General features: G+C 45.7%; 1 protein-coding gene across 6 annotated transcripts in view; it reads right to left on the bottom strand.

The window, feature by feature from the left end:
• Window positions 1–9,152: 9,152 nt before the first annotated feature.
• The window catches only part of PTPRC (protein tyrosine phosphatase receptor type C), a 147,851-nt gene continuing 140,321 nt past the window's right edge, over window positions 9,153–16,682 (bottom strand). For all 6 annotated transcript variants that reach the window (XM_090048864.1, XM_090048863.1, XM_090048866.1 and 3 more), the window contains 5 exons: window positions 16,386–16,520; window positions 15,964–16,086; window positions 15,232–15,410; window positions 13,090–13,225; window positions 9,153–11,482 (listed from right to left, as the gene is read on the bottom strand). In XM_090048864.1, the coding sequence (XP_089904990.1) occupies window positions 11,213–11,482; window positions 13,090–13,225; window positions 15,232–15,410; window positions 15,964–16,086; window positions 16,386–16,520 (843 nt within the window). In that variant the 3' untranslated portion in view covers window positions 9,153–11,212. The remainder of the gene's footprint in view (window positions 11,483–13,089; window positions 13,226–15,231; window positions 15,411–15,963; window positions 16,087–16,385; window positions 16,521–16,682) is intronic.

The following is a 16,682-nucleotide window of genomic DNA, read 5'->3' as shown; positions in this document are numbered from 1 at the left end:
AAACAAAGAATTGGTTTTTATTTCAGTTTTCACACACTGAAAAGGTTGAAGATTTTGGTTAAACATAGGCTAGATGCATATGTTACACTTATTGCATGATAAGCACACGAAAGGTCCTCTACAGCCATAACCAAGGGAACCGTCATGGTACAGAGCACACTTTTAAAAAAATGGATCCCGCTCTAAGTCAGGCTTGAATGGGTGTGGTATCAGAATAAACATCTGTGCCAGATCCCATCATAAGTCAAGATAGGTTTCATCCAGCCAGCATCCCATAGGGCTTTCTGGCACCTTGACCACCCCCTTGCAGGGTAGCTCTCTAGACTCAGCCAGAGCTCCCGTGCTCTGTTCAAGAATGGAGCTAGCCCCACTCCATGGGTTGAAACTGACAAGGGTCAGCCTCTGTCCCCACCCAGCGCCCTCTCTCTGGACTGTATGCTGCAGTCATGCTGGAGCAGGGGAGAGAGATGTGTTTTCCTGCACTAGCTCTGGCACTGGTACAAACACATCCTTGGGCCATGCTCCCCACCCCCAGTCAAAAATCACCCTACAGACCGGATGCAGAGTCTGAGAGAACCTCCCCCCCACACACAGGCACAGCCCTATGGATTCCAGCCCTGGCACTAGCACATCCTCCCAGGCAGCCCCAGGACTAGGCACCTTGTCAGCCAGACCCCAGCATGCCACCCCCACCCCTTCCCCTACTGGACCTGGTGCAGGTGGCTCACTTCTGCTGGGTTAGGGTGGCAGGGACCAGAAGATCAGAACTAGACCTGCAGAGAGGCAACACTGTGGCCTCCATGGTGCAGGCACTGCTGGCAGATACCTGGCCCATGAACACCTGGAGTGCTGCAAGGCTTTTTTTGCTCAACATCTAAGGGGCAAAGGGTATTGGCAGAATCATATGGGGCCTACTGTCAAGGCTATGGGGGTGGCCTGACCAGTGGAGCCCCAGTCACTCCGGAGCAGGGGCCACACCCACCTGAAGTGAGAGGGAGAGGCACACACCAGGACCTGCACCTTTGTACTTTCTCTCCTTCTTCCTGCTATCCACACTTCCAGGCTTCCATCCACTTCATCACAGCCAGGTCATCACCCACCAACAGATGGTGAGACCCCAAGGACACTGCCATGAACCATGAACAAACCCACCCCATCATCTGCCACCAGCCAAACCTGGGTGACCAACTGGGAGTATAGGAAGATGAGAAATCTCATTGCCACCTAGGCTAAGAAATAAATCCAATGCCAGCTCCAGAATGGGAAGTGAAACAGGGGTGTATTCATTACATTACCTATCAGATGCAGGCATGGGGCCACAACAGGGACACAGCACAGTGCCACACCAAGAGAGAAGTGATGAGGATTCAAAATCAGGGAGTGCTGACCATGCCCTTTTATGAGGAGATGTTCCACTTCCTTGCCAAGTACAGGGCTCTCAACAACACCATATCTACAGCACCACTGAGGGGCCAGAAGGGTCACCAGGAAGGACCCCTTCAGAGGAGAAAGGGGCACAGGGAGGCCCTGGTCCAGTGGAAAAACCACGTGCCCAGTAGCCAGTTGCCAGCAGCCACAGGGCAGGAGCACAGCTACTGAAGCTGGCCCCGGCAGACTCTGGCATGTTGCTGCTTCATCACAGGATGTGGGAGCCAAAGTGCAGCTATAACCAAGATCATGGACCACACTGTGCAGGGGGGCGAGGAGAGCTCTGACACAACAGACATTGGGACATAGGACCTGTAGTTCAGGCACATGCCATCCATTTCATGGGAGCCCCCATCATCCTGGATCTCAATGCCACAGAGCATAGCTGACTAGCAGGCCCTGGGACACTGTTCCCCACACAAGGTCCATAGCTGTCCTAAACCCACACCTCTGACACTCTGCAGCCCCTTTCCAGGAGGTGCAGAGCATGTATAAGCCTTCTTCCACTACCAACACAGTGACCACTGTTCCAGCATAACTTGTATTAGCCACCCCCCAACTTCTCCTGATGACTCAGGCCCCAAGTGAAGAAGTAATGAAGCCCAGGATAGCATGGTTCCCCCAGCTGCTTCCCTGAGGCCATGATGGGGACACAGGCTTTGGGGGAAATTGAAAACCTCTAGTTGGAAGAGGAGGGGAAAAGAAGGGGTAGCAGGGAAACAGCTATTACGAGCTGTCCCTGGGGTCCCTGCCCTCTCTCAGGCTGTTGTGGCCAGGAAGGCCAGAAAGGGATAGTGGGGGAAGGTCACTGCAGGGATGGTGGTGCATGGTGGGGAGGGTAAATCACCCCTCTTTGCCCACTCACAATGTGAGGCCCCAACCTGGGGAAGTGCTCAAAGTGCTAACCTCAGCACACAGCAGAACAGTGACCCCATCCCCTTATTCCCCCCACCCCAACCCCTGTCCTACCATCTTTAAGCATAGCAAAAACGTCAAGGTCCTTTCTCCCACCTGGTCTTGGGCACTTGTCAGCTTATGTTCCCATTCAATAGGACACCTAATTGACACCTCCCCACCCTATCCCTCAGGGCCAAGCTAGCCTCTTGAGAAAAGTGAGTCTCATCATCACAGATGCCTCAGTTATTTGTAACCACCTCCCCCTTCCCACAAGCAGGCACAGAAGAGCACTGAAAGTGTATATTGATCTCCACAGGCAAAGTGTATATTGCAGTTACAATTTCAGGTGCATGCCACTTTGCTCTGGTTGGCATGGCCACAGGCCCAGTTGACAGACAACATCCCAAGGTCAGGGACAGGAGATAACATGCAGCTATGTATTTAAACCACTTCAGTTGTGGCACAGCAGGAATGAAAAAAATCCCACAAACAACCCCCACTCCTCCCTCCTAGTCCAAGACAGGGACAGATGTGATGGCAAAAGTCCCATGTGGGAATTGGCATGTTAGCTGCTCCACTCTTGTTGCTTGGGTGACTACCAGGTTGTGCATCTGGAGAGGCTGGCAAGTGGCACTTTTCCTCCCTCCCTCTAATCCAATCCATGGTTAAAGTCCATTCAATGCCAGCTGATTTTTATTCTCATGGGGCAGACATTCATTGTACCAACTGCTGAGAGCAACCTCCAACCCCCTCTCTGGCAATCACTTATTGTAGCAGAGACACAGATATAATTTAAGGTGGATTCTGACACTGAATGGCAACGCAGGGTTCCGCAGCATGATGTCCAAGCAGATAGTCCTTCAGCTATCAAAATATTGGGCCAAAATGCCTCTCCTGAAAGGGAAGCATGGGGAAGGATGGTTGTATAGGAACCAGTCATGTCTCACCCTGGTAATGTAGGGATTTAGGTGCTGCTCCCAGAGGGACCTAGCACTGACACATCTCTCCTTCAAGGGAAGGACAGGGGATGAGAGCATTGTAAGAACCCTGCTAACATTCCCCAGCATGGTCAACCCCTGTCCACTCCAGGAATGGAAGAAGTCTCCACAGGAATCAGGGTCCCTGGTCTTTTCTTTGGGAGCAAAACAAATGCCCGCCACAGTGCCTGAAGAGGGACCCAGGCCTTACCTCCCAGGGAACCCTTCTCTTCCCCAATGTAGGAGCTACCCACCCACCCACCGCACAGCTGGAACACATGATCTCTGCTGCCATGTGAAGTGTACCTTTGGCTTCATGGAGAGCAGCTGCATAGGTCCCAGACCTCGGCAGGGGAAGGGACAGCAAACTTATTATAGCTTATTATAGCTTCCTCTGTGTGTCTGTGCAAGTGGCCAGGCAAGTGATGAGAGGGTCTGAAATGCTTCTCTTTATACTTTATTTTTTCACTAAAAGTTGCAACCTTACATAATGACTTTGTGTTTCCCTTCTCTACAGACTCTGCATTTGTGCAAAGGAGGCCAGCTCACAGTGGCTAGGATGGTGACTCAAGGACAGTCACCTGAACACATTCAGAGCATGAGAGATGTGTATCGGAGGCACCAGTGAAGTAAGGAAGAAATGTTACAAACTCTGTTCACAGCCTCTGACCTCAGGGCTACAGACTTCTAGTGCCAGAGTCTGCAGGATTGGCAAGAGGAATGACTCAAGATATCAAGAGGGAAATGGACAGGCTGGGGGATGCTTTTATCCAGGTTGCTGAGGCACAGAAGGCCCAGGAACAGGGTCTCCAGATGGACACCCACTGTTTGGAGGAGACAACCCATGTCACTGCAGAGCTGAGAGAGTCACAGCACCAGGATAAGGGATGCCCAAAGGTAATAGATGGCTTGGGGTCCACCTATGACACCCCTAACTGGCACAAGTGCTGCCTCCTGTGAAGAGCCTGTAATCCTCCCAAGGAGTAGTGTTGGAACAAGATGCTGCCCCCCTCCGCCCGCTCCCCCCATGGCATGGCAAGCCCTACTCCAGGGACTTTTTTTGGGGATGACAGGAATGGGGCTTCCACATGGGGGACCCATGGGTGGAGGCTGAAGGGAAATACTCCCTACCTCACCCTGACAGAGATGCTGGGATGTGTGGGGGCTCTAGGACAGGAGGTGTGGTGCATGGGAGTCGCTGCCCTGTGATCCCAGAACCAGCCAGCCCAGACCCAGGGGCTGTCCATCCCCAGCAGGATCTGGGCCAGGAGCGGGGCCATGGGGAGCAGAAGAGCTCTCTCCTGAGCCCCATAGTGAGCAACTGGATGAGCTGGGGCTGGTGGGCTCCATTGCTAAATAATGTCCCAACTAACTGCCTGACTTACCAGACAGATGAGCTGCCCCTTCCTGCCCCGAGACACAGCAATGTTCAACAGGTTTGCTTTATTAAACACATGAAAAGTTTGGCAGCTGAAACATTTTATTAAACCGAGGCACATCACTTCCTTGTACTGCATTCTACTGCACTCCTGGTGTGTGCCCCTGGGGCGGGTGTCCAGGCAGCCTGCATTGTGGGCTGTGCTGTCTGGGATGCAGGGACAAAGGAACTCAGGGCAGGACACCCATGGCCTGGTGCCAGGGCAAGGGCACTCAAAGCCCTCTGGCCCTACTCAATCAGGGAGGGATCCTGGTTCATGAGAGAGAGGAGGTAGCTAGCCTGGGCATTGTGGAGCTAAACAGCCTTCTCCTGTGCAGGGTCAAGGCCCCCAACATTAGCAAGGGCTCACCCTCTCCCCATCTCTGCACTGCATGTGTTCATGCCACCAGGCCCAGTCTGTGTGCCATGCCTCCTTGACCCAGGCTTCATGGAAGACCTCCCCCTGGTCTCACAAATATCGTGGAGGACGCACACAGAGATGATGAGTTGCCAGGTTCATCTCATCCACCTTGAGAGTCTGTCAGCATGTTTTGAGGCAGCCAAAGGCATGCTTCACTGTCGTGCTCCACCTGCTTAGGCAGTAGTTGAAGTGCAAATTCTGGCAATCCAGCTGCCCACCTCCCACAAAGGGATTTGTCAGCTAAGGCAGGAGGGGGTACTTTGGGTCCCTAAAGACGGGGGAAATTATGTCACCGATGATGAAACTGGAGACCCTGGGGGCATAGTACCCGCTCTCTATCAGCTCAGAGAATGGGAATTGCAGAAGATGCAGGCATTATAGGTGCTGTCCACCTAAGCCAATGAAGATGTGGGTGAAGCATCCCTGGTGGTTGACAATGCCCTGCAGGATGATGCTGAAGTAGCCCTTATAGTTGGTGAACACCTGGGTGGCCAGAGCTGAGTAGAGGATGGAAATGTGGGGTGTTGATGAGGTGGATGAAATGGTTGGCCAGGATGTCGTCAATGACCAAACACCGCCCCAGATGGAGATTTGGCCATGTGAAGCTGGTTGGCAATGTAGCAGTAACTGCTGGAGATGGCCAGCTTCATGACAGTGATGGCCACCTACTACTCCACAGCAAGGGGTCAGTGCATGCTGACATCCTGGCACATTGTTTGGAGGGCCGTCTGGGCAACAACATCCATGAAGCTGGCCCAGGACATGCGGAATGTCTGGATCCACTGTTCATTGTCCCAGGTACCCATGACAATCCACTCCCACCAGTTGATTCTGGTGGCACAGGCCCTGAACTGGTACTTGACAGTCTCAAGGTGGTGCCAGAGCACCTGGGCATCCATGGTGTCCTGGATGGCTTCATCCTTATTAACCACATGAAATTTCATGGCCCAGCCCTGGAGACTTGGTAAACACAAGGTTCAGTGGCTGGGCATTGTGGGATTGCTGGCTGGTGGCTCATGGACTTGAAAGCACATGCCACGGCAAACCATTGCCACACCAGGTCCAGGTTGATGTGCATGATATGCTGCAGCCACCAATGTGAGTTGGGCAAGGCAACCAGCAGGCATCACCACAACTCCTGGGTCTCCTTGTTTAGGCATGGATGGCAGGACACCATGGTGGGGTGTGGGTAGACCGGCCCATGGAGACATATACAAGTCATGATGACAGGCACTTATGCTCACTCTGGGGTTCTTCTGGAAGCCTGAAGCTGGGCTCAGGGGAGGGACCATGGTGACATACTAGAGGGTTGGGGGCATGGTGGGCCCTAGCTAGCAGCCAGTCAGGGGTGGGTCACTCATTTGGCTCTGCTCATGACTCTTTGGGAGGCTGGGGACTCCTCAGGGCACACAGGGAGGTGTATAAGAGCATTCCCTACCTGATGGCCTCAGACAGTGACGGCAGGCCCTGAGCACTCCCCACTGAAGGGCAAACATTTGTTATGTTCACTCCTGATTTAACCTAGAGCACCTCAAATACAGTTCAATACTTAGACCACTTCTGCCTTGGGCTTCTTGGATGTCTGTACTTAGCCATACTTACTTTTTTTTCCAGCAAGTTCCAAAAGTGACTCTGTGCAGAAATGTAGCCTGGCCAATCCCCTAAAAGAACTTGCATATCATTACAGTGCATTATACATTGGTAATTTCAAACAAAGCACTACCTACAAGCCTGAATCTATTCTGGATCTATTTTGAGTATGGCTTGACCTAGGCCTTTTTTTTTTTTTGCTGGAATCTTTGACATCAGCAACAGTGATCACCATTCCATTAAGTAAGAAAAAACTTCCTTCTCACCCCAGAGTTCCAACATTGTAGGCACCCTTATTTGGTATCTGCTTTTCTTGAGATACATGGTAGTTGAAGCACAGGACTTGCAGATTTTTTTAAATGTAATATTATCTATGTTAAAAATGACAAATAATATAAAGATCTAGACAAAACAAAACATTTAAGATATATCAGCACGGCAAACTCACCATGTCAGGCAGTGGTATTGTCGAACGTGCTAGCCTGCTCTGCATATGCTACCTCCTATAACAGAAGCAGTGTCAAATGTTCTGAAGGCAATTTGGGCTAATTAGCCTCTTTCTAAGCAGAGAAGAGCAAGGCAGCAGGTTTGAAAATAGCACCACTTAATAAAATAAGTTTGAAGGACTGAGTTGCCCTTACATTCATTTCCTGGCCTGTTTTCTCTCTGTTCTTGAGCATTCTTTAGTTTGAAGACAAACCCTCTGACAAGTCTAGGATCCTTCCTCTTCCCCTTTCTAATACATAGAGCTTACCATGCAAAACATGGAGTCTTTTCATTCCTGTAGCCTAATGTTTGTCTCTTTCTCTAATGAGCAGAGATCACTAATGTCCTTTCTCAGGTGACCCTTTGATCAGCTTCATCAGCCAAAGACTTCTACTGTATGACCCATTACTTAATTACATTCCTCCAAGAGTCCAGACTCAAAAAATTTTCCTTTGGTCAGTAGTTAAAATTCTTTGTCTAAAAGGTGTGATTATCCATGTATCAAGGTTTAACAACCCTCTGCTGCTGGCCACATGTCACTACTCATTGGATTTGAGCTAGTAGGGTAGAAAAAAGACAACAGAGAAGCAAGTAAATCCTACACACAAAAATTGCAGTTTGTCACAGATACATATAGGAAATCCCCCATATCAAACAGTATTACTCTGATGTACATAGATTCTTCAAATTGTCACACTAGTATTTACTAAAAACCCGACAGAAGAGATTAACTCATTCAGAAATCCATAAGCTTCCCTAGGCTACAGCCTACTTCATCAGATTCTATGTATGGGCTTGCAGAGAGTAGGGATACTAAATAGAAGGGAATAAAGTAATGAAGAGACGGCTGAATATAATTCATTATAGCACTTTTTGGGTACTGTTACAGGTATGAAATACACAAGAGTTAGCATACCAGTTATTCTGAATCTCTCCTTATCAGCATCCATACAAATGAGATCAATAAACTGCTATTCAGTTTTGAAGCAAATACACTGTGAATCAATTGTTAAATCATTTGAAGGAAGCTCAACCAATAAGAATTCTCCAGAATTTCTACAGCCCAAACCCTTATTTAATTTAATTTAAAATTTTAATTTAATTTTAATTTAAAATGTAAAGGATGTAGAGGATATATTTCTAGCTGGTGTACTTAGTGAAGCCACCTGGATTTATACCAGGTGAGATTTTGGTCTTTAGGGTTATTTACCTTCAGAGAAGGTGTTTGTTGCTTTGGGAGTTATTAGGCGTGTTTACACAAGACATGTGCTGTGAAGTAGATTAATTAACTTTGCAGTAAATGTTGTGCATCCACAGCTACTCCCCTAATAGACTGGAGTAAACTAATTAATTACAAATAGGTTCCTGCTACAGAGTTTTTTAGTCAATTTTCCAGCCAGGGAAATTTCTACTGTTCTTGTTTTCTGATGTCTCTCCAAACAGGATTTTGGGTGCATACTTGTGAAGCATTTAACCTAGATCAACTAGAAAATTAAGGTAACCTCATCACACTTTAATTCTTTGGCCCAAGCACATCTCCAGAGCTTTCAGATTATGAGTCCTTTAATCAAGTACCCATATTGACTCATGTTGGTATAGTTTTCCACATATTTTAAGGTGTTTAGTTGAATCAGTATGAACATATACATCTGTATCCTGGAGCACTGGAGGGAAAACAGGAGTCAGGATATTTACCTACTTTTGGAAGTGTCTCTGCTGCTTCCATGAAGAGAGCTATAGAAGAATGAAGTAATGCTGCTGTTCTACTAACATCTTAATGTGCTGGGAAGTTCAAACCCCTTTACTTAATGTATAAGAAAACAATTAGTTTACATAATCTACAAAAAACAGGTTAATTCTCAAGCCCTTTCAGGCTTTAATGTATTAGCAACTTTACATATAAGCCTGTATTTTTTAATAATTTTCACTGAGCAACTTATTCATTAATTGTCCTTTTAATCTGGCTTTAAAACAGACCTAAGTCCAGGAAGGCAGCAGTATAATTATCAAGAAATAACATATACATACATCCTCATCATATTATAACACTACTAAATAAAATCTACAACGTTTTTGAAGAATAGTACAGGTAGTACAGGTATTTTGGAATGGTGAGTATAGGAAATAGATTTAAAAAACACTTTGACAGACTGCTCTCTTTAAACAGAAAATAAGCATAAGAAAAGCCTTTAAAACAGATTTTTAAGTTGCCAAATGGCACTTGACCTTTTTGTCCATCAGAACTTTAACAATCATTTGGTATTTCAGAAGCTGAACTTTCTTTGAGGGTGATGTAAGAAGTCTCAGATGTATTTGTATGGAGCAACAGGGACATCTTGAGGTCAGTTAGACAAATGCAAACCTTACATTCCTCATAGATTTAGTAGGATACAGGGACAAATGCAAAGCTTACACTCCTCATAGATTTAGTAGGATACAGGGCAAGAAGTTCAGCCAAGGTAACCCTGTATTGTCTTTGATGGAGCTATGCTGACATATGCCAGCCCACACATTTGCCAACACCTACTGTGTTTGTTCTAAACAGCACCTTCAACTCCCAGTAACTTTAATTCAGGTTGTAGTTCCTCAGCATTTTGAAATTTAAGCTCATATTCCTTTCCCATAAGACCAATTTCAAGATGGTAAGAAAATAGTTACTATATTTAATCTAATCCAAGATAAGAGGTTTTTTCCACGTTTAACCCTAATTTTGAGTACAGCAGTTGCTGCAGCTCTCACTTCAGCCCCAACTCAGGCTTAGGCTTGGGGTCAGAGATGGAGGGGAAGTTACTGTGCCCTACCCCCACATTCTCCCCTTTCCCCACCCCCGCTGCCACTTGCTCTCCGGCTCCACTCTGGCCCTCTGGCTCCACTCTGGCCAGCCCAAGACACAGAGCACAGGCTGACTCTTGTCCCTCCCTAGCCACTTAGAAAAAGTTACAATGGTGGTGGTTCCAGTGCTGGGGTCGGGGACAGGGCTGGAGCTGGGGGCAGGGCTGGGGAGTGCATGCAACTGCTGCTGTATGGGCAGGTGGGAGCTGGAGTGACCATGTGCTCCATGCCCGGAGCTGGAGCTGGGGCTGAAGCCAGAGGGTATGTGCTTGGGGGGGAGGAACAGGGGGGTCAGGTCAGATGATGGAAGTACTAGGGCTGCATGTGCCAGGGGGTGTGGGCACCATGGGGAGGGGGGTGGAAACAGATGTAGGGGAAGACATAGGGGGCAGACATGGAGGAACAGGTGAGGGGGCAGGTACCTGGTGGGGCAGGCACTGTAAGGGGATGAGTGCCAGGGCATGGAGCAAAGACCAGAGAGGGAAGTGGTGTGGGGACAGGTGACAGGAAGCAAGAAACAGTTGTCAGGTCCCATTGACTCCCCTACTGCCTTCCTTCACAGCTTGCTGAGCTGCAGTGGGGGCAAGGAGGAATACAAATTTAAAATAACCCTCCAATAATTAGATTCTATACATGGAAAATTATAACAAATGTATCAATTTTCTGTATATGGAATCTCATTATTACAGGGTCATCTTACATTTGAAATTGTCTTGGGCTGAGATACAGTAGCTACAACACAACTTATATTTTCAGTACCTGAAATGTTATAGTTTATATATATATTTTTAATAAATTTCATATTTATGATTGTAGATAAATTGTACTTTCTTCCTTGCAACAAAAAATAAGACTGAAAAAGTAACATCACTCATCTCCCCAATGCTCAAAACTAGAATATCATTAGAAACATCAGTATTCTGTACAAACTTGAAAAAAATGAAAAATAGTTAATTTGTTGAAAAAGTATAAAATGCAAATCTACAGGAAAAATAAACTTTCACAGTGCCACAACTTTCAAGTATTCTTTGAATACTGTACCTCTCAAAAATGGACCCAGGGTGAATCTCTTTCAGAAAAGGTAAGGAAAAAGCAAATGTCTGCTTCTTATTCTGTTTTTTTTAAACTCCTTTGTATATAGAAATCTGTACCATGACTTATATATTATAAAACTGGAGTTGTGGGGCCATTTGTAGAATTCTCTGTTCCTTTAATGCAGTCAGCAAATTTAGAATCTTCACATGCTTCTGAATCCTTTCTAGCTTCTGGCGTCACTGAGGTGGGATCAATAGTAACCAAATTAGCTTCTTGATCTGCTTTTTCTACTTCATTGTCAAATTCAACTTTATCTTCCTGTTTGCTATTTTTCTTTACTTGTCCATTCTGTGGAGGGTAGATGGTGGCAACACTATCATACAGGAATTGGTAATGTTCCTAATGTAAAAAAATAAATTATTAATGTTGAGGAAATGTCATAGCTGTGGTAAGGCAGTTAATTTGTTTTTCTAAGTTTTGAAAATGAAGTGCACATTCATATTACTAAAATACTCAGGAAAAATGAAGGCAGATTCTCTGGCTGCTGGCCCAAAGGAATGTATTTCTGAATTTATATTTAGGGCAGGGGGTGTCAGCCGGGGTTACACGTATCCCTGGGGGTACTTGGACCAGTTCTAAGGGGTACGTGTAGGTGGGTGGGGATGGAGTGCCACCGACTCCCAGGAGCAGGGCCAGGGTGGGACAAGGGCAGTGGCACTCCTCTGTGGGGTGGGGAAGCTTGCACGTGGTGGCTGCTGCTGCCACACACCAGCCCAGTGAGCTTCCCCACCCTGTCCAGGCCTTGCTCCTGGGAGGCAGTGGCACTCCATCCCCGCCTGCCCATGCACTGTATACCCCCCCGCCCTGCTCAGCATCCATCCACACTCCCCTGCCTCAGCATGTAGTTGAGCCCCTGCCCCTGCATCTGACCATGTGCCATCCCCACCCTGCTTGGCATCCGGCCATGTGCTCCCTGCCTCTCAATGTCCGGCTGCATGTCACCCCCCACCCTGCATCTGGCCATGCACCATCCCCCACCCCTCTGCTCAGCATCCGGCTGCAGGGAGTACTTAGACTAAAAAAGGTTAAAAACCCCTGATTTAGGGTAATACAGCCTTGTGGACTGTCCTAATTCCTGGCAGTTCAGGTACAATATCACTGCCTAGAACAGTTATTCTTAATCAGGGTCCCATGAGGTATGAAGAGCTAAGCAGGTGTGAGGAGACAAGTGCAGGCTCATGTTCCTCCCTACCTGGCCATTACCCTGCCCCCACTGCCCAGCTTCACTGCAACTAGGTAAGCAGTGAAATACATAATTTATTGTTTGAAATGGGATACTGCTCAATTCACAAAAGTTATGGGTCAAACAAGGGTGCCATGGGTCAAACTAGGGGATACCCCAAGTCTAAAAAAGTTAAGAACCTTTTGTCTAAAATAGTCCCATTCCCAAGGAAGAGCCACCAAATCTATCCCTCTTGACACATAAAATAAATTATCAAAAATCTGTTTAAAAAAGAAGATGGTACATGAGGTACACTGTGTTAACTATAATTCTATTCTCTAATAATCTATACTAGAGTTAGAAAATGAAGACAAACTACTGGAGAATTTAATACATTCAGCATGCTAATAAAAATACTGCTCCTAAAGCAAAAAGTGGATATCTTAACCTGGCTAAAGAGGTAGCTGTCAGATTTTCTCTGGGATTCAATGGATGTTGGGCACCTGACTCCGTTAGGAAGCTGTGAAAATTCCACCCTAAATATCTAGTGGTTTATAACATCTACTGTTACCTGTTTCAGTTATAAGATTATGATACTACAATATCTGTGGATATTTTGCTAATTAGTTTCTTCTAAACAACAACAGCCAATTTCCAATTGCTGATGAATAATTAGGGCTGATTATAATTAATATTCCCCACATAGAATCAGTGCCAGAGGTTATTAAAGCATTCAAGAATAAAAACAACTTATTATTTTGTCCAGTTAATAGGATTTACTTACAAAACTGGTGACCATTCCCAGCCTGGAACGCCGAAGAGATTTCACAACTTGGAAGACATCTATTACCTCTTCTACTTCTGCACTTTCCACAAGAGTCAACAAAGCGCAAAACATGCCTGTCTGTTGGGATCCATCGCTAGAAGTAGAAGATTTGTTTTATTTATTTATATGCTGGCCTTCCCAACAAAGATTACAAGTTCATAGATTCATAGATGGAGGGTTGGAAGGGACCTAAGTCCGACCCCCAACCCTGGGCAGGTGGCTTACGAGAAGAGGAAAAATAGCTTATAAAACCATGTAGAGTTATCAAATAAATTATCCCTAAATAATATGCCAGTTTAGCCTTGCTTACTAAATACCTGTTCAAATAAGGTCTTACAAAACTTCTGGAAGATGTCTAGGGTTGGGTTCTTATGAGCCCCATAACTGGCATGCCCTAACAGGGCACAGTACACATTACTGGAATGTAAAATCAGCACAGTCTGTGACTAGTTATTACATTTAAGACTTTTGAAAAAAACTGTTTAAACATGATTGTCTCTGAAATTTCTTGTGGGAATGAATTTATGGTAATCCAGAACATCTTTAGAATGTCAGCAGAACACACAGTTTTTCACAACTGGCTCTTGTGCCCTGAATTACTGACTATCTTTACCACCCCCATACAGCTTGCTCTGAAGATGCATACTGACACTGGTGTTGGTGCTCAACAATATTGTATTCCACTCATGGAATACAAAACACAGTCAACATCTAGCCATGTGACAAGTGTAACAGCTAGCATGAGGAACAAATCCAGATACTCATCCCTATGCTAAGTTTAGTGAAATGTTCATCTCCCTGAAGAAAACTGACCCCGTGCCAAAAAGAGAAAGGAACAATGATAGACTTCTACCACAAGTGAGAGATTGGCTGGGAGGAGAGGAAGATATAACATTAAAATCTTCTAGAAGCCTCCTAGACTTTGGAGTGACCTGACATCTTTCTTGATCACCTGCCAGCAACATCCACTCACCAAAGAGTATTGGCCTTCAGCCACTATTGTCACCTCCGCAGATGGGAGATTACAGCTACTTTCCTATGCAGCATAAAATGCAGTTCAAATTTCTCATTGGAAGCATCTGCTGAGAAAAGCTGACCGGTGCATAACTGAGACAGGAGGGATCAGAGTAGCAGCCCAGTATGCTGTAACACGGAGGGGCCAATACAAAAATAGGCACTGTTGTAATGGTGGCTGCACCATCATTGCCCAGAGCACGGAGCTACTGTGATATGCCTCTGGAAGCTGGCAGGGCCTGTAGGATGAATTTAGTCTCCAGGCTTTAAGAAATCTTTGGGCCCAAGGTGGGAATTATGCAACGGTGATTACCAAACATAACTAACAGGCCTGTGTGAAGCAGCTACTATTCACTTTGGATTCAGATTCAGCCAATTTGGTGGAAAATGATTCAATTTGGTGATTCGAATCACTCCCCCAAATAGATTTATCTGAATCTGATTCGGAGATTCTGCTGCTGCCAATCAGTTAAATCTCCAGATCACACAGGCTCCAACCCCTCCCGCTCTCCCTGCCCTGCCCAGCCCCAGCTCCTGGCTCTTTGGGAAAAAAAAAAGCCCCCACTCACCAGCTGCTGCCAGGCAAGTGAAACAATTCCTGCTGCCGTCCCCACTATCTCAAGCTGCGTGGGGGGCGCGTGGCAAAGCCCCCATGCAGCACGGGGCAGTGAGGGGCAGCAAGGATTGTCACCCTGCCTTCCACCAGATGGTGAGTAGGGGATTTTTGTTAAGCAGCCAGGAGTAGCCATGGGGGGGTGGGAAGGGCTGGGACAGCGGGCGGGGGCACTCAGGGAGCCTGTCCCCCACCCCGTACTTACCAGCATGGAGTCCAGGTCCAGCTCCCTGCTGCAGCCAGTGGGGACTGCCAAAATCACCAAAGTTCTCTGAATCTTTTCTGAATTGATTCAGAGAGCTTCAAATCAATTCAGCCCTTTTAACTGGTCCCCTGATTCAATCCAAATTTGGAGATTCAGCCACTGAATCAGCCCAAATCTCCCCCAAATCAAATCAGCAGCCAAAGCTTTGCACAGACCTAATAACTAAAGCCTAAAAATATGTTAAAATATCTGCAGAGTCCACACCTACCGGCAATGAATAACAATTGGAACACTCCGGCTATATCTGTTGTCCTCGGTGACAGGCTTAGCTGGGAGCTTTTTTCTGAGGTTTAGAGTCATGGAGACCAAGTCCTTGGGGTTTTCTGGAACATCCGTGTCATTCCAGCCATGGTACTGGTAATGATACACTGTTTGAATTTCTTTCCTCTGCAACACAGATAAATGTATAATGAAATCACAGGATAATACCATGTATTGTATTCACTCTACAGGTACTAAAAAACAAAAAAAGGTGATCACATAGGACTAGATTGTGACCTGATCTTTCTTCGCAGGGACATGAGGTTGGTGAGCACCCAGGCATTTGGCCTAAGTACACAAGAGTGATTAGGTACTGTGTACTCATTTCCACTCTCTTAGCAGGTGGAGATTTTTTTCAGCCAGTTTATTGTACAGAAGAGTTTGCTGATGGTCTGAGACGACAGTAAATTACCTTCCCCAGGAAGAAGATGGAAACAGAGGAAACTGACCACCTAGAGTGGTCTCTAGACCTTGTTTTCCTTATGTTTGATATAGCTTTTAAATCACTGCTGAGTAGCAAAGTCCTAATTTTAAAAATACTTAAAAATTAGAGTAAAGAACGAATAAACTCAGCTATAAAAACTTTATAACACAAGCATTTTTTTATCTTTTGGCTGCTCCTTTATGCATGGCTAAGTTTAAAATTGAAAAAGCTCATCTGTCGCATTTTATCTATTACCTTTGCATGTGTGACATCAAACACACGAATGGTGTAGCTAGAAGACTGGCTGATATCTTTCATTTCAACTTCTATACCATCATAAGTTTGTTTTTGTTCTCCCCAGTACTGTGCACAGAGTTCCTAGAAAGGATAAAAGTACAAATTAGTCCTTTCTTTTCAATTTTTTGACCTTTCTTTCTACATTAATGTATGGGATCAATATATTTTAAAATATTTGGAGATGCCAGATTTATTATAAAATGCATGGTCAATGAATGCTTACTTTTTCATCAAAAGTTATTTCAACATGATTCAAAGTATAAAGGTGTAATAATTCTTATTACAAAAGCCGAAAGCATAAATTGAGATGCACACTTTTTTGGTTTGAAAAGGTTTCTGCTGGAATTCTGTGATTTTACATTGCAGAAGATTATACTAACCTGATCTCCTTCTTTCAGCTCTGTCAACATAACGATGATTTTGACTTTTCTTTGGAAGACCATTTGCCAGAAGTCAGTGACTGTTTCCTGCATTGGTGCTTGGGTTGCAATCATTGCTCTTGGACCCCAGTAACCCTAGAAAAATCAAATTTAACATTTTTTTTTCTTTAAACTAATTCATTTGAAAAAGCATGTGTCATATCTACTAGACTATATGACTATTTGTCATGTCATGTTTACTTGGCTTCAGTCTAACAACATTAACTTCACAGCTAACAATGTCTCTATGTTTAAAGA

The sequence above is a fragment of the Crocodylus siamensis genome, chromosome 5 (assembly GCF_052110815.1).
Source record: "Crocodylus siamensis isolate JL-2025a chromosome 5, ASM5211081v1, whole genome shotgun sequence".
Classification (NCBI taxonomy): domain Eukaryota; kingdom Metazoa; phylum Chordata; order Crocodylia; family Crocodylidae; genus Crocodylus; species Crocodylus siamensis.
The sequence above is the reverse complement of the archived record's forward strand: the minus strand, read 5'-3'. Positions and strand labels throughout refer to the sequence as shown.